Genomic DNA, 16,700 nt, shown 5'->3' on the forward strand with positions numbered 1-16,700 from the left:
CGCCTGGACCACTACTTCATGCTTTACCTCACCGTTTGACACCCCAGAAACTGAAGATAGGTAAGTAGGAATTCTCGTCAATTCTTGCGTAAGGAATGTGCCGCCCATCGAGCGGTAGTTGGTAATCTCCACTTCACGTGGTTCCAAAAAAGAATAATGGGTGGCGTTCATGTGGCGATTATACGTAGATGGCTAATTGCCGGAACTAATCCAGATCGATATCCAGTACTGCATATCGAAGACTTTACATTCAGTGTCCACAGTAAACACGTCTGTTCTACACTGGACTTAGTTTGTGCATTCTACCAGATACCTATGACATGAGACGATAATTCTTAGACTGCACTCTGCACACTGTTTGGACTGTTTGAATTTATCCAAATGGCTTTCGGACTCTGTAATGCTGCCCAAGCATTTCAATGATTCATGGTTGAAGTCACATGTGACTTAGACTTTTGTCATATGTGTACTGATGATGTCAGTCACGTGAAACTCGGATGTAGAACACCCATCACAATTACAACAGATACTCACTCGTCTACATGTACGTGGCCTGCTCATCAACTAATCGCAGTGCATTTTTGGAGCAGCTGAAGTACAGTTCCTAGGTGTACTGTCAATGTGCAAGGCACACGCCACAGTAACAGAAATTAGAAGCTATACTTAATTTTCCACAGTCTACAACAGTAAAAGAAGTACAACGATTTCTTGGTGAAATCAATTTTTGCCATTGATTTGTTCCCAATAATGCCCTCCAAGCTGCTCCACTGAACAAATTCTTGCTTGGTTCACCAAACCCAAAGGACAAACTCCAGTGGAATAATGAGGCTGTATTGGCATTTACCAAGCTGGAGACTACCATCACATCCTGTGCGCCCTGTTCCATAGGCACCTCTCGCCCTAATGGTCGACACATCTGCCACAGCAATTGGTGCTGCATTGCAACAGCAAATAGACGAACACTGGCTGCCCTTAGACTTTTTCAGTAAAAGATTATCGCTATCTCAACAGTATTGGTCCACCTATGATCGTGAACTGTGTGCTGCTTATGCTGCTATCAAGAAATTTCGTCACATGTTGGAGGGACAGCAGTTCACTCTCATCACAGATCACAAGCAACTAACATATGCTTTCCGCCAGCCTCCTGAGAAAGCGTCACCTCGACAGTTGGGACATGTCGACTATGTCGAACTGTTCACTACCAATATTGTTCACATTGACCGAGAACTGAACATGCCAGCTGACTGTCTCTCTCGGATTGAAGCAATCACTGATGCAATTGGTTTTGAACCTCACTGCAGGGCAATAGTCAGATAGTGAGTTACGAGATTTATTATCACACCATTGGGCCTACAACTCTGCCGTGTTACACTGCCACCATCAACTGTGCTGCTGTATTGTAATATCTCCACTAGCAAATCGCGACCAACACTGGCTTTCGCCAACAGGTAATCGCCTCCTCATCTCACATGCCGCACCTTGGAGTACGACGTACTACCAGCATGGTGTAACAAGCTTTTGTCTGGCCACATATGGACAAAGATTGCAAGCAATATGTGTGACAATGTGTGGCCTGTGAATGAAATAAAATTATCGGCACATTAGGTCACCTTTTGGCATGTTTCTTTCTCTGAATCATTGATTTGAACATGTCCATCTAGACCTTGTAGGACCTCTGCCTCCATCAGCAGGATACACCTACTGCCCTACAGCCACTGATCTTTTTACATGCTGGTCCAAGGATTTCCCTATCGGCGACGTTACCGCCGAAACTATCGCGATTGTGTTCTTACAGAAATGGATAGCTTGTTTTGGTGTGTCTCTAGGAATTACAACAGTCCAGGGAAACAATATGACTCATACCGGTTCAAAGCACCCACTGGGTATTAAGTAGATTAGAGCTACATCTTACCATCCAGCATCGAATAGTTTAGTTGAAAGCATATACCACCAGCTGAAAGTGTCGCTTTGATGTCACAACTCACAGTGGTGGACAGAGATGTTGCCTATGGTCTTCCTGGGTCTCTGTGCATCGCTGAAAGTGGACTTCTGAGCGACGACTGCAGAACTTGTTTATGGCCAGCCAATAAGGCTGCCTGGCAAGACTTTGCTGATGTGCCAAACGACTGCATTGACCCATCAGATTTTATACAAAACTGAGTACACACCAGCAACTACACCCTATTGCTCCAAGGGATCAGCAGACCCATCGCCCTTTGTATCTGACAAGCTACAGGAGTGCCATCATGTCTTCGTATGGCATGATGTAGTATGTATGCCACTACAATGGACATTACCATGTCATCAATGGGGAATACAAGACATTCAAATTTGATGTGATGGGTATGCCAACGATTATCACTGCTGACAGGCTTAAGGCTGCTTTCCACACACCCTGTGTTGGTACAGACTCATCTACAAAAACTAAGGACTTGACAAATGCTCCAAACGCTCCACTGCCCATTACAGATTAGCTGCAATGGACGTCGGAGGCAACCTCCAATGTGCCATGAGTAATCTGTGCATGACCTGTTGTCACCCAGTCTGGATGACTCGTCTGATTCAACAGAAAATATCTTTGACACAAAGGAGGAAATGGTGAAGTGCAGTGTTATGTGCTGTGTAATGTTTTTCACAAGTGATCACTATTTTTAAGGACTATCTTTGGAGCAGTCACTGACTTATGTTTTCCGTTATTTTTTATAAATGTTTTATTCTATTGTTGACTGTGTTTTTGATAAGAGTGGTATGTGCTACAGTTTAGTTTTTATGTTGCAATAAAGCTGATTATCTAGCTCCGTAACATGTACTTCAAATGATGTTGTGTTGCTTTCCTAGAAATAAGTGATTATGGAGAATAGTTGAAAGCTAGAATGAGGTTTAACAACACTTTCCCACTTACAACATTTTTATTTACTTAGTTGAATACAAAGCCCATATTTTTGCATCATGTACACAAACAAATGGATCGAAACCTGTGCTTCCAAACCATACAACGAAGAATGAGAACAGATCCACCTCATGGCAGTTGCTGAATTTCTTGGGCAAAGGTGCATGTGCTCAGCTTTGTTACTGAAAGAAGCCAAAGCAGTGGTCACCAGGTACACTTTCACAGTTTCTGTCTCGTTTTCTGATTTGTGAGACAAAGCATTGTTTAATTTGTGGGTTAGATGTATATGTGTGACGTAACATGTGAGTATGGTGTGGTAGCTGTTAAACTAAAAATTAGTTATTCAAAACGCAAAGACCAATGAATACTATTAGGTTCTAAAATCATGGAAGATTGATGTGTGTGTGCAGATGATATTTACACATCAGCTGTTAGTTAGTTTGCCGAAGCAGACAGCATATTCGTCTCCAAATGTTGTCTCTTTTGTAAAAGTGTTCGGGACCCCTGATTTATATCTGCCTGAAATTTGTTTTTGGACATAACATTTGGGTTTCGTCTACCTTGTATTTATCTTCAGTGACACCTCTAATGCCATAAACTGCGTTATAATGGTAATAGCCACCCGTATTATTTCACCTGTGTGAACTGTAGATCAAGGTGCCACTACAGGAAGCCACAAGCTATGACTTCACATTAGCTGCCTGTGTAAACCTGGTTCAAGTTAAATGACTTTAAACTTTCTGACTCTAAGGTCAGGTGGTTGGTAGAATGTTTCCAGAGGTTGGTCGATTGGCCGGTGTAGTGGTGCAGGGATGCATCTGCAAGTTTTCATTGCTGTTTGAGGCTGGTCCTTAACACATCGCAGTTCGGCGACAGGAAATGCTGCAGTCCCTTAGAAGATGTAGACTTTTGCACCTTTTTTCATGGCTCCTGGACAAAAGATAATGAAGAAAAGCAAAACCTTTTAACTTATGTTTGTATTATCATCCTATATCTCAACATTTGTTTAAAATTTTTTGGAAGATATCACATATTTACAGAATCATTATATTTTGAAAATTAGAAGATTCAGAGATAGAAAAAAGTTTGTAATTGCAATAAATCGGAATTTATTATGAAATAAATGTACAAAACTATTTCATTGAATTTATACAAGTCTTTTCATTGAGCAAAATTTGTCTTTGTGTTATATTGCTTGAAATAGACAGGTAGACACAATCCTACATTACATTCTTCACACCACCATCTGGTCTCCCTTCTCACTCGTTTGCCAGTACTGCGTGCACCCTTCTCAGAGTAAAGCCCGGTCCACACGCAACGATCTGTCTGCGCAGACATCGGCGCAGATGTCTGTACATGCAAAAGATCGCTGCAAATGTGGTGTGTTCACACGACACAAACCCCAATCTACTACTCGCCCGCCATCTGTCGGTGTAGAAAAGAAATATCAGTGGTAAGCGACTACGCTCCCCGAAAACTTCAAAATTTAATTCAGTTATTTTGAAAAATAGAAATGGAGGAAGTTCTGTTGTGGTCTGTGTTCGCAACTTGTGTTGCAAAAAACATTCAGACCAACCGCAGGAAACAGAGAAAGCGGTCAAAATGGTGCAGACAGTGGCTGCTAAAGCGAAAGCAGTTTTGTCACGTAAATTTACTGCGAGAGTTGCAGGGCGAACCTGTTTTGTTTTACATAACCTCGTGTTCCATTTCCTCGCACATTGGCACTCCAATTTCAACTTCAATTGTACTCCTGCTTGGTCTTGGCGTTTCTTGATCACTAAGAAAGCCAAGTAGATCAAAATACCATAACGTTGGCTTGTATACTTGATCTACTCCTACACCAGATCTTCTAGATTTCTGAACTTTGGATAACTCTTTTCGGTAAACAGTTCGCTGACAGACTAATTTACTTGACTGGCCTTCATGAACTCATCTTTCAGGAAAGCGTAAATAACTTCACATGTGTTGGGTATTATTTCACTCAATGCTTGTTTCGATATTGCAGATGAAAATTCCAAATCATTGTAGCTCCTTCCTGTTGCTAGGAATCTTAACACTCTAAGCGCCAAGCCCGTAAAATTTACGGGCCTGGGATCGCGCGAAAATCACCAAGCCCGTAAAATTTACGGGCCGCTACATTTAATTTCATTCAAAACACTGCAACGTTATTTCTACGGGTTTGGCCAGCGCTATACGTTTTTCAGATGTTTATTAACAAAATGCGTCCATAGATGTCACGGCAGCGCTGTAATTCATGTTAAAACTTATCTTTGCGTTCTCAGTCTGTATATCATTCAGTTGTTTGTCATCATGTTTCGGCGCGGTTTATCAGACGCAGAAATTGCGGATTTGATCAATCATAGCGACACTCTGGATAATGTAGAGAGTGATTCAGACGATTCTGAATGCAATGGTGTGTTTGAAGGTACGTATTTCCGAATTTTCCACGTAATTGTGCAGTACGCACATATCTGTTGAACATGTGTAAACGATGTATGTAGTTACACATAATGTGATATTCTTTTTAGAAGACGAGATTGATGACAGTTTGTCTTCAGATGAAGACGAGAATGATGTTGAAGGTGTTGCTTCAAATCCAGCAGCTGTGCCGTATCCGAAAGACAGTGAGTGGACTGCAGTTGACACCTACCGACCTCTGCCTGTCAACACGACACCCAGGCAGATACTAGTGGATATTGATGAGTCGAGTTCTGTACTGGATTGCAGTAAAGTGTTCCTTACTGACAGTGACGTAAATGAACTCAAGAGACAGACAAATTTGTATGCATCACAGACAATACAGAAGAAAAGAAGAGGAAATAATCTGAAGCCCCATTCAGTTTTGAGTTCGTGGAAGCCAGTGACTATAAGTGAGATGAGGCGTTTCTTGGGTATTATTTTCCACATGTGTGTTTCGAAAAAGCCAAAAATTGCGGACCATTGGAGCACTAATCCTGTTCTTAGTTGTAACTTTTGTCCCCATGTCATGAGCCGTTTGCGTTTCACTCAGATACTGTCATGCTTGCATCTTGTTGACAATTCAAATCAGAAAAAACCAGGCGAAGATGGATTTCATCCACTTTACAAAGTTTTGCCATATTATAATAATTTGAAGGAGCGATGTATCCAGGCATATCGTCCCTCAGAAAAAGTGACAATTGATGAAGGAATTTGCCCATTTCGAGGTCGTGTGAGTTTCCGTGTTTACATGCAAAATAAGCCTCATAAGTATGGACTGAAAGTATATGCTGTTGCTGAAGCCAGTAGTGGCTATGTTGTAAATTTTGAAGTTTATGCTGGTAAGCATATTGTTGACAATTCTTCGTCTGCGGTTATTTTGCGATTGTTGTCTGACAGCAGCTTGCTGAACAAAGGCCACACTGTGTATTTAGATCGATTTTATTCCAGTCCAGAGCTATTTCAGCAACTGGCAGAGAAAGGCACTGGAGCTGTTGGTACTGTGAACAAATCCAGGAAAGGATTGCCTAAAGATTTAGTATCTGCTAAGCTGAAAAAGGGCGAAATGTCTTTTCGGCGTAAAGATAATGTATTGGCAATGAAGTGGAAAGATAAGAGAGATGTGTATACATTGTCTACAAGGCATCAAGCAACATTTGGTACGCATACTAAGAGAAATGGGTCTGTAGTATTGAAACCACTTCAGGTACTTGATTACAACCTCAATAAAATTGGAGTGGATATTGGAGACCAACGCCTGCAGTACAATCCGTTCCAGCACAGAACTGTGAAATGGTGGCGAAAATTATATTTCCATTTGCTGCTTATGGGAGTATCAAATGCATTTTGGCTGTACAATGCAGTGCACAGGAAGAAAATTACAATAACAGACTTTATAACAGTGCTTGCAGTTCAGCTTGTTGAAGACGACACACTTGAATTCATTCCAAGAAATGAAGGAACTGTAGGTCGGCTAACAAAGAGACATTTTTTGCAGCACATACCTGCAACTACTAAGAAGTATGCTGCTCGTGTGTGTCACGTGTGCAGTTCCAGGAGCAAGAAACAGAGTGGCAAGGCTTCTCGCAAAGAGACACGATACGAATGTGAACAGTGTGGCGTTGCACTCTGCCTGGAACCTTGCTTTAAAATTTTCCACACTAAAAAACAATATGATTCTGTGTGAAATTTATATGTAATACTGTATACTATCAGAAACATGTAATGTAGTGCCACAATTTTGGTTAAAAATAAATCACAATTGTATTCCCTTATTCGTATGACTTTTTCTAAATTCTTAAAACATCTAAGTGATTTCTATAACTGTACCTTAAAGCTGTGCATTGTAAAGTAGTTTCTTTCACTCAGAATTAAAGTAGAAATGTGCAGCTTCAAGATGGTACCAAATTTGCCACAATCCAAACAGTAGATTTGATGCAGTAATTTTTTTAATATTGGTAAAATTGCCCGGTTTCTAGGGACGGGTGCATAAAATAGGCCTGGTACAGAGAGTGTTAATGTTACTGCCAGGCGTTCATGAGGAGAAATTTCCCTTCTCATACAAGTATTTTTCTCATAATATGAGGGGTTACATGCTTTAAGAGATAATTATAAGTTTCGACATCCATCCGCAAATAATTTCGCCAGTTCGCAACGAAATTATTTTTTTATTACCGTTTCTCTGTTTGCCGAGGCGCCAACTGCCCGCAATTTTTCAATTAGAGCATTGTATGCTGCTGTCTTTTTGTCTCGGTCACTATATTCTTTACTTTTAATCTTCCACAAACATGGGTGGTTTCTGTATATTTCAATGAATTCACTTACAAACTCTCGAGAACACTGACGAGTATCAGCCATTTTAATGCCCTGTGCACACAAATACAAACACTAGACTGAGCAAACAGCTGTTTCGCGCCAGATTTGCGACGATCTCCTGTCCACACGCTCCAACTTGTCTGCGCAGATGTGGTTTGAACCGACAGATTTGAGAGGTTTCGCTCAAACCTCCAACTCCAACTTCCAGGTTTGCACACACCTCAGGTTGGTGCAAATCTTCTGTTCACACGCAACGATCTGTCTGCGCAGATGTGATGTGCGCAGACATTTGCGCAGACAGATCGTTACGTGTGGACGGGCCTTAAACAATGCAGTATCTTGATGCATACTTCTGGCTTGTTGTCGATGGGATGTGAGTGGGGAAAGAGGATTCTAGCTTTAGCTCATTGCTCCATTAGTCTTACAACATTTGGTCAGTGACACAACCGAGAATATAATTGTTATCCTTAAACACAATTACCATCTATTTCAGAACTATTTTCAGTTTCAAACCCCTCATCGTCAATTTCAGATCCAGATTCTTCGAGCAGCCTCAGAATTTCCACTTCAGTCAAATTGTCCCCCATTTTACAACAAACGCTTGCGATAAAGAGAACTACAGAAGCACACTGCAAGGACGAATGAGCGGGAATTGTTTTGGCGCCTTGACACCATCTAGCGGTCGTCCGATATACTACAAGAACGAAAAACTCAACTCGAGACGTCATCGCACAGACGTAATTCACAGCAACCTGAAATAAAAATCAAGATTCTCCGAGCGCCGACTATTACGGCAATAAATGCGCGGTCGTAGTTTCTACGGGCAGCGACCGGAATGTGTTAATCGATAATTTTTCCCTGCCTTTAACCACGGCCGTCTAGATTTTACTTTCCAATAAGTAACGTACCTTGCCGAGCAAAGAGCACTTTCTGTCTTAATTGTTATTGAAATTCGATATTTTTCTTAGCTCAGACTCAGATGTTGTTTGACTACACATAAAAATCATTATGAAATAATAAAACCTACATTTAGACATCGGTGCGCTAGATTACTAGAGCCTCGTAAAGTTTACGATTGCAGTTGGTACCAGTTCACGGTTCCCGCCAATCTGGTATTGTCAATAGGGTGTATAAAAGTGGCCTTTTTGTAGTATATCTACTTATTTTGTATCTGACATACGATTGGAAACCTTATAATTGTAAATAACTAGTGCTTAAAGTATAAGTTAGGACTTCCTTTTAATAAAACATGAATTAGTAAAATTTATGATAGATAAGTAGCAACGTAACGTTATCCACACTAATGTTTTAGGGTGAAACATGCATCCAGATGTCCAGTATAAATGACAGTGCCTTATCTCGATCTGTTATTCTGAACTGATGATTGAGGCGAAGTTTTTAAGTTCATTCTGTGTTATCATCATTAGGTTATGAGATAAAATAAATTTAATCAACCTCCTTTGGCATCGTTTCAAAGTATTCCACCAATGGCTTATTTAATACAGTATTTCTTTTTATAGTCGGTTCTTCATATACCAATACTTGACCATGCAACCACCAGGTGCTTCACAGTCGATGTAGCCAAAAGTATATCAGTACTTTTCACAGTGTGGAAATTATAGCCTTCGTCGATGGCACAAGAGCGCCATGACAACACCAGCTGAACATTGATTAAAACGTTTTGAAAGAATGTTAATACCAGTGCCATAATAACATTATTTGCACGAACACTATGACATTGTAGGAGAATAATCGAAGCGTATAAATTTTGTCCATTTTCAAATAGGTAGAGCCCACGTTTCCTTTTGTTTCATTTCGACTTTGTTACATTAACATCAACGATCTCAAAAATTCAGTTGCAATGTAAAAGAGCCAATGGTTTGTCTTAAATTGTCTCTTCGGCCAACTTTTGTGCAATTATATACCGGTAATCCGGAACAACCGTCAGAAATGTTTACAGCTGTCTCACAGTATCACTGGTACCACAAAACGTCAACCACACTCATCATTCCTCACAGAGCTGCCAAGTCGGAATACCATACATTGATTGGAATAAAGTTCTTATTATAGCTACACGTCGAAATTTACGATACTACTCACTGCAGTGACAACGCTGACAACACCAGCTGAACATTGATTAAAACGTTTTGAAAGAATGTTAATACCAGTGCCATAATAACATTATTTGCACGAACACTATGACATTGTAGGAGAATAATCGAAGCGTATAAATTTTGTCCATTTTCAAATAGGTAGAGCCCACGTTTCCTAGCAAAAGTTACTGTAATACCAGGAGTTATTCGTCCCTTGTAGCCTAGTTGCTTCTTGTTGATTTTGCCCTTGTTTGTTTGGGGAAAAATAAGACTTAAATGTGCAGTGAAAATATTTGTGAGAAAAAATTAAAATTTCCATTTATATTGTCTTATAATTCCATTCTGTATTTCAGTAGGTGCAAGCACACTCCCATCCCCCCCCCCCCCCCCCCTCTCTCTCTCTCTCTCTCTCTCTCTCTCTCTCTCTCTCTCTCTCTCTCTCTCTCTCTGTGTGTGTGTGTGTGTGTGTGTGTGTGTGTGTGTGTGTGTGTGTGTGTGTGAGAGAGAGAGAGAGAGAGAGAGAGAGAGAGAGATGTCTTGTATACAATGACTGCTACTAAAAAAAATAGAAAAGCGTGCCAGTGGATCACGAGCAGTATGGGATGCAATGTGGTCAAAGGAAAGGATTAAGATGACTTTTTGGTGTCTAATTTGATTTATGAAAAAGACATGTGTTTACAGCAATAAACAACAGACAGTACATCTTATTCTGTCACTCATCATCGCCAATGTAGTCTTATTATGCTACATCTTTGTCTCATTGCATTCCATACCCATATCCATTACCTCGACAAAAATGTCAAGTTCATTCTTCTGCTGTTGCCCACCATATCTAACTCATTCATTCCATTGTAGTCAAGTCCACTGCATTCTCATCAGCAACTCCAGTCACACAGTGCGCGTTAACCTGTAATTATGCACTGCTTCATAAACACTTTTGCACCCTGAATATGTTAAATTTGTTTACAGGGTGTGGTAGATAAGTAATGAGACTGGCCACCGTGCGGTGCCCCAGTCGCTCTCAGGGCAGTCTCCACCTGTACGTCACATGGTGGGGGATCTGAGCTAACAATAGAACCGGTTCGCAGTCGCGTCGGAGCTCTGGTGCAGTGAGGGTCGAGCTTCACGTATTACGTTGTTTGTGTGCCCGTGACACTTGTGAAAACGCTGAAGATGGATCGCTCGATAGAACAGCGGTATGCAATCAAATTTTGCTTTCGCTTGGGCAAAACTGCTTCGGAAACTTTTGCTATGATTACGGAGGCCTACAAAGAAGACTCCCTATCAAGAGCTCAAGTGTTCCGGTGGTTTAATGAATTTAAAAACTGGAGGGAATCCGTTGAAGACATGGAACGATCTGGACGCCCGTCAACGAGTCGTGTGGATGAAACGGTGGCCAAAGTGAAAGAACTCCTGGACTCCGACCGTCGTTTAAGTCTCAAAATGATCGCCGATGAGGTCTCCGTGAATAAATTTACGGTTCACCAAATTTTTACGCAAGATTTGATGATGAGGAAAGTTTGCGCAAAATTGGTTCCCCGAGTGCTCACCGCCGAACAAAAGCAACAACGAGTGGACGTTTGCCGTGAGATGTTGAATGATTGGGAAAATAATCCACACTTTTTAGACAACGTAGTAACAGGCGACGAATCGTGGACATTCCAGTACGACCCGGAGACGAAAGCTCGGAGTGGCACACACCGGCATCCCCGCGGCCGAAGAAAGCAAGAATGTCAAAGTCCCGCATCAAGACAATGCTGATTGTGTTTTTCGACAAGCGGGGGTTAATTCACAAAGAGTTTGTCCCTCTGGGGAAGACTGTCAATGCCGAATTCTACAAAGAAGTCCTTCAGCAATTGCACAGAGCCGTCAAACGGAAGCGACAGGACCTTGCTCAACGCTGGCGTCACCACCACGACAACGCTCCGGCGCACACAGCGTTCCTCGTGACCTCCTACTTGACCCGAATTGGAGTTGAAGTTTTGCCACAGCCACCATACAGCCCTGACTTGAGTCCTCCTGATTTCTTCCTATTTCCAAAGGTCGAAAGATGCCTGAAGGGTCATCGTTTCGACGATATTCCGAACATCCAACGTGCTGTCACGAAGGCACTAACTGGGATACCTCAAACGGACTACAGTGGGGCCTATGAAGCTTGGAAAACGCGCTGGCAACGTTGTGTCGACGCCCAAGGCGAGTACTTTGAAGAATATTAACGTTTTGTACAAATTGGATCAATAAATTTGTTTTTCTAGACTGAGTCTCATTACTTATCTACCACACCCTGTATATGTTTTTATTATGTTTCAAGGTCTTATGATGTTTGAAGACTAGGCTTTTGCTAACTGCATTGTCGTTTCCATACTGTAATCAATTAATGGAGCTGTCATTTCTGTGTTCCTGTTAGTCCGACATGTTGTAATCATATGCCAATGTTAAATATGTGTATTTCTAATCCATAACAAAAACAAATTAAACATAACTGTCCTTAATTCACTGCTTTTAATCTGTCTGAAGAAGAATTAACTCCCTTAACTTCTTTCACAGTGGACAATTGAGCTAATGCTAGTAATGGCTTAAACAAAACATTACAGTCTCTTGTAAAGGGTACTTTTATATAGATGATGAAGAGTAACATCTTTACAAAGGGCAAAGGGTTTAATACCCCAGTGAGACCTGTGCAGATATTTCTGACAATTACTGAAATACTGTGCTTAAATGTTTAGAACACATAGATCAAGCTCGTAAAGGAATCTCCAGTTGTGAAAAGGTGCATAGGTGTCACAAATCTCTCATTGCAAATATAGCACTCCTATGATTTGTTTCTCAATGTTGCATATTCAGTCAGAGTCAACAGATGCTCCGAGTTCTCAAATGATACTTCATTAAAAATTTTGAACTGTCCAGTACTGTCTGCAAACTGTTCACTAAATATTAATGCCACCATACAGTTCCCCACTTTTCAATATTGGGGTTGCTCATTGCCCTTTCCCTTTTTAAATATTGGTATGTCTCGTACTGCACTCACAATTTGGCCCACTCCATTGTGCTTGTGACCTGGAACCAGCTGTATGTCCATGAACACTTGGTATGGTCTTCGCTGCCTTATGTGGTTTTGTGTGATGCAGTGTGGTGTGATTCAGCATGTTGTATGGGTATGCTTTGTGGTTGAACCTACTCACAACTGCATCTTTGAATCAGCCTTTCGCTTGTGTGGATTTCCACCTCCCTCCCAATGTGATTTTAGATGCTCCATTCATACATTCCATTTATCAGTTCATCTGCTCCCTTTGGCCCTTCATCCAATCATGTTTGCCTCTCATAGCAGAAATTACAACATTTTCTATCTGGACTGCAAGTAAATATGTTTGTTTACAGTCATAATTTTGGCTTGCTATGGCATGCTGAACTGACAGGTCTCTATGAAGGAGTGATTATGCCTTGATGCACTATGATCATGAAAAATAATCTAATAACAGTTCAGCTGGAAAATTTTGTCATTTCTTTTGGTTTATTAAATAATACTTTTAATTAGTGGCTTCATAATTAAATCTGTCTCCTCACAGAAATACCAAACTTTGCTGTGTAATCAACAGGTATGCTATACTTCATTAGCTATCCTTCACTCAAAGTATTTTAACTAAACGCACTTCTTATGGCTGCCATTTATTCATGTATCACCTACAGTCTCAATGGCAGGCTTCACAAATCCACAAACCAACCACTTAATGTGTTTCAAGAAGGGCTTTTTTTTTTTTTTTTTTTTTTTTTTTTTTTTTAAAGTGTAGGGATTGGCTGTGAGGATACAATTAATGTTGCATCCCTGTCTGCACAGAGGATATGTAAGGTTCCTGCTGGTGAAATGCAGCTACTGCAAATGAGGTGCATGCCCTAGCTTCAGACTAATGGTTGATTTGCAGTTGTAGGTTTTCCCCTCGTCTCTTGGAAAAGCAAATGATAGATATGCATCAGCAACAGTTGACTATGGTGACAAGACACATCTTTGGCTGCCCATTTTTTCTGCAGGAGCTGTCTCAAGATGCTAGTCACCTCTAAAATGTGTTCCTGGAATCTAAGCACAGCCATCACAATGATAACATCATATTGGATACTACACACCCCTTGTACAGAAAATGAGTGGTGCTGGTGCTCAGTGATGTAATATCCCTGATGAATTACTGGTATTCAGTGTTATCCTGCCACTCAGTGCTGGACATCCTACATTTTTTTAACTTTATCAACTACATTTAACTCAGCAAAAGTTTCAGTTCTTTTTAAACAACATTTTTTAATCTTCCATACTGTTGACCACTCTAGTTTCTTTTGCAGCTGAGCCACTATTTATACTTCATTTTGTCATGTAGCACATCATTGTTAACCCCTAATGCTACATAACTGTTTTTGGACGTAGTATAAAGTCTCACCGCATGATTTGAAAAGCTATTACAGCCATCTCTCCCTTCTTCCACTCTCCTTCTGTTGCATTCTGAAATAACTATGATCCTTTGTCTGTCTAATAGTCATAGTATGCTCTGGTATTCAAACTGTGAAAATATCAAATTTACTATCGCAGTATTTCTTTTTCTTACGCTATTTTTCTGTAGTAATGTCTTTGTTTTTCATTGGCTTTTTAAAATTTTATTTATAATTAGCAAACCCAGAAATTATTCACAGTTGCTAAATATATATTGGAACTGAATATATGTTCTGATCTCCTCGTCCACCTCTCTGTGTCCATCCCCTCTAAGGTCCGTCTCCACCTCCTCCTCTCTCTGTCCATCACTTCCTCTTCCCCCCCCCCCCCCCCCCCACATATCAATTTACCAACCATCCCTCCACCTCCCCCATCCCACACCCACCCCTCTCTACCCATTTCATCTTTCCCTTACTCACTGATCTTGAACGTTGTTGATTGTCATGCACTATAAAACCTTGATTGGGAATTGAAATTGCATAAAATAAATGGATAAATCTGTTGGGATCATTGGTATATGTAGTATGAGAGACCTCACCAGCTGTTGGATCTGTGATGATAGTAGCTTAAATGACAGTATTTCACATAGTTTTAATCTGCAAAGAGGTAGGATTACAAACTTTTGGATGATTCAGATAAGCCCTCAGCCATAAATACAGCTTAATTGTTTCCTGTTAAAACCATTTGTAAGGAAGAAAACATGCCAGCACACAGTTGGGTGCCCAGTTTTTGTTTAAAATTATATGTAAGGAGAAGGAATGTGTTTGAGAGAAACAGTTTGTCTGATGTTTTATATGCCGAGCTATTGGAGTTAAAACTGACTTCAAGAAAGAAAATGAAATCGAACATTTTCACAGCACAGCATACCACACTATTTTCTTTGTCGCAGTCCGGTTTAAGGGAAAACCTGTACATTACTATTAAAAAAAAAAAGTATAACCAATATCCGTCTGAATGTTTTGTTGTTTAAAACAGAAAATATGACCAATGTTTATTAGAGTATTGTGTAAAAATTGGAAGTAATTAGGCCAAGAACTTCACGAGGTATTTGCTAACAACTTTTTCTTGTTGTCTGCCCAAATGTTTATTACAGTATAGTTTAAAAATTTGAAGTAAATTGGTCATGAAATTTTCAAGATGTTTGTTGACAACATTATTCCCATATATATTAAAAACAAATATGTAGCCTATGTTTTTCTAAATTTTTAATAGAGTATCATTTAAAAACTGAAAGTAAATCGCTCAAGAGATTTTCAAGATTTTTGGTAACAATGTTAAACATTGACTTATCTTTATATATATAACAAAATAGGTTTTAAATGTAAATTTTTATACAGTATATATAAAAAATATTTAGCCTTTGTCCGTCTGTAGGTTTATTACAGTGTCATGTAAAAATTTGAAGTAAATTGTTGAAGAACTTTTTGAGATTTTTACTAATAATGTTGCCCATTTATGTAGTACATGTATACTTATATATTACATATACACTACTGGCCATTAAAATTGCTACATCAAGAAGAAATGCAGATGGTAAATGGGTATTCATTGGACAAATATATTATACTAGAACTGACATGTGATTACATTTTCACGCAATTTGGGTGCATAGATCCTGAGAAATCAGTACCCAGAACCACCTCTGGCCGTAATAACGGCCTTGATACGCCTGGGCTTTGAGTCAAACAGAGCTTGGATGGCGTTTACAGGTACTGGTGCCCATGAAGCATCAACACGATACCACAGTTCATCAAGAGTAGTGACTGGCGTATTGTGACGAGCCAGTTGCTCGGCCGCCATTGACCAGACGTTTTCAATTGGTAAGTAATCTGGAGAATGGGCTGGCCAGGGCAGCAGTCGAACATTTCTGTATCCAGAAAGGCCTGTACAGGACTTGCAACATGCGGTCGTGCATTCTCCTGCTGAAATGTAGGGTTTCGCAGGGATCGAATGAAGGGTAGAGCCACGGGTCGTAACACATCTTAAATGTAACGTCCACTGTTCAAAGTGCCGTCAATGCGAACAAGAGGTGACCGAAACGTGTAACCAATGACACCCGATACCATCATGCCGGGTAATATGCCAGTATGGCGATGATGAATACACGCTTCCAATGTGCGTTCACCATGATGTCACCAAACACAGATGCGACCATCATGATGCTGTAAACAACCTGGATTCATCCGAAAAAATGGTATTTTGCCATTCGTGCACCCAGGTTCGTTGTTAGTAGACCATCGCAGGCGCTCCTGTCTGTGATGCAGTGTCAAGGGTAACCGCAGCCATGGTATCCAAGCTAATAGTCCATGCTGCTGCAAACGTCGTCGAACTGTTCGTGCAGATGGTTGTTGTCTTGCAAACGTCCCCAGCTGTTGACTCAGGAATTGAGACGTGGCTGCATGATCCGTTACAGCCATGCAGATAAGATGGCTGTCATCTCGACTGCTAGCGATACGAGGCTGTTGGGATC

The 16,700-nt window shown here is 40.6% G+C and overlaps 1 protein-coding gene across 1 annotated transcript in view; it reads left to right on the top strand.

The window, feature by feature from the left end:
* LOC126456180 (piggyBac transposable element-derived protein 4-like) overlaps positions 1-7,034 on the top strand; it is a 53,468-nt gene extending 46,434 nt beyond the window's left edge. The window contains exons 2-3 of the mRNA XM_050091934.1: positions 5,173-5,315; positions 5,419-7,034. Of these exons, the coding sequence (XP_049947891.1) occupies positions 5,173-5,315; positions 5,419-7,034 (1,759 nt within the window). The remainder of the gene's footprint in view (positions 1-5,172; positions 5,316-5,418) is intronic.
* The last annotated feature ends 9,666 nt before the right edge of the window (positions 7,035-16,700 follow it).

Source organism: Schistocerca serialis, chromosome 2 (genome assembly GCF_023864345.2).
Source record: "Schistocerca serialis cubense isolate TAMUIC-IGC-003099 chromosome 2, iqSchSeri2.2, whole genome shotgun sequence".
NCBI classification, from domain to species: Eukaryota; Metazoa; Arthropoda; class Insecta; order Orthoptera; family Acrididae; genus Schistocerca; species Schistocerca serialis.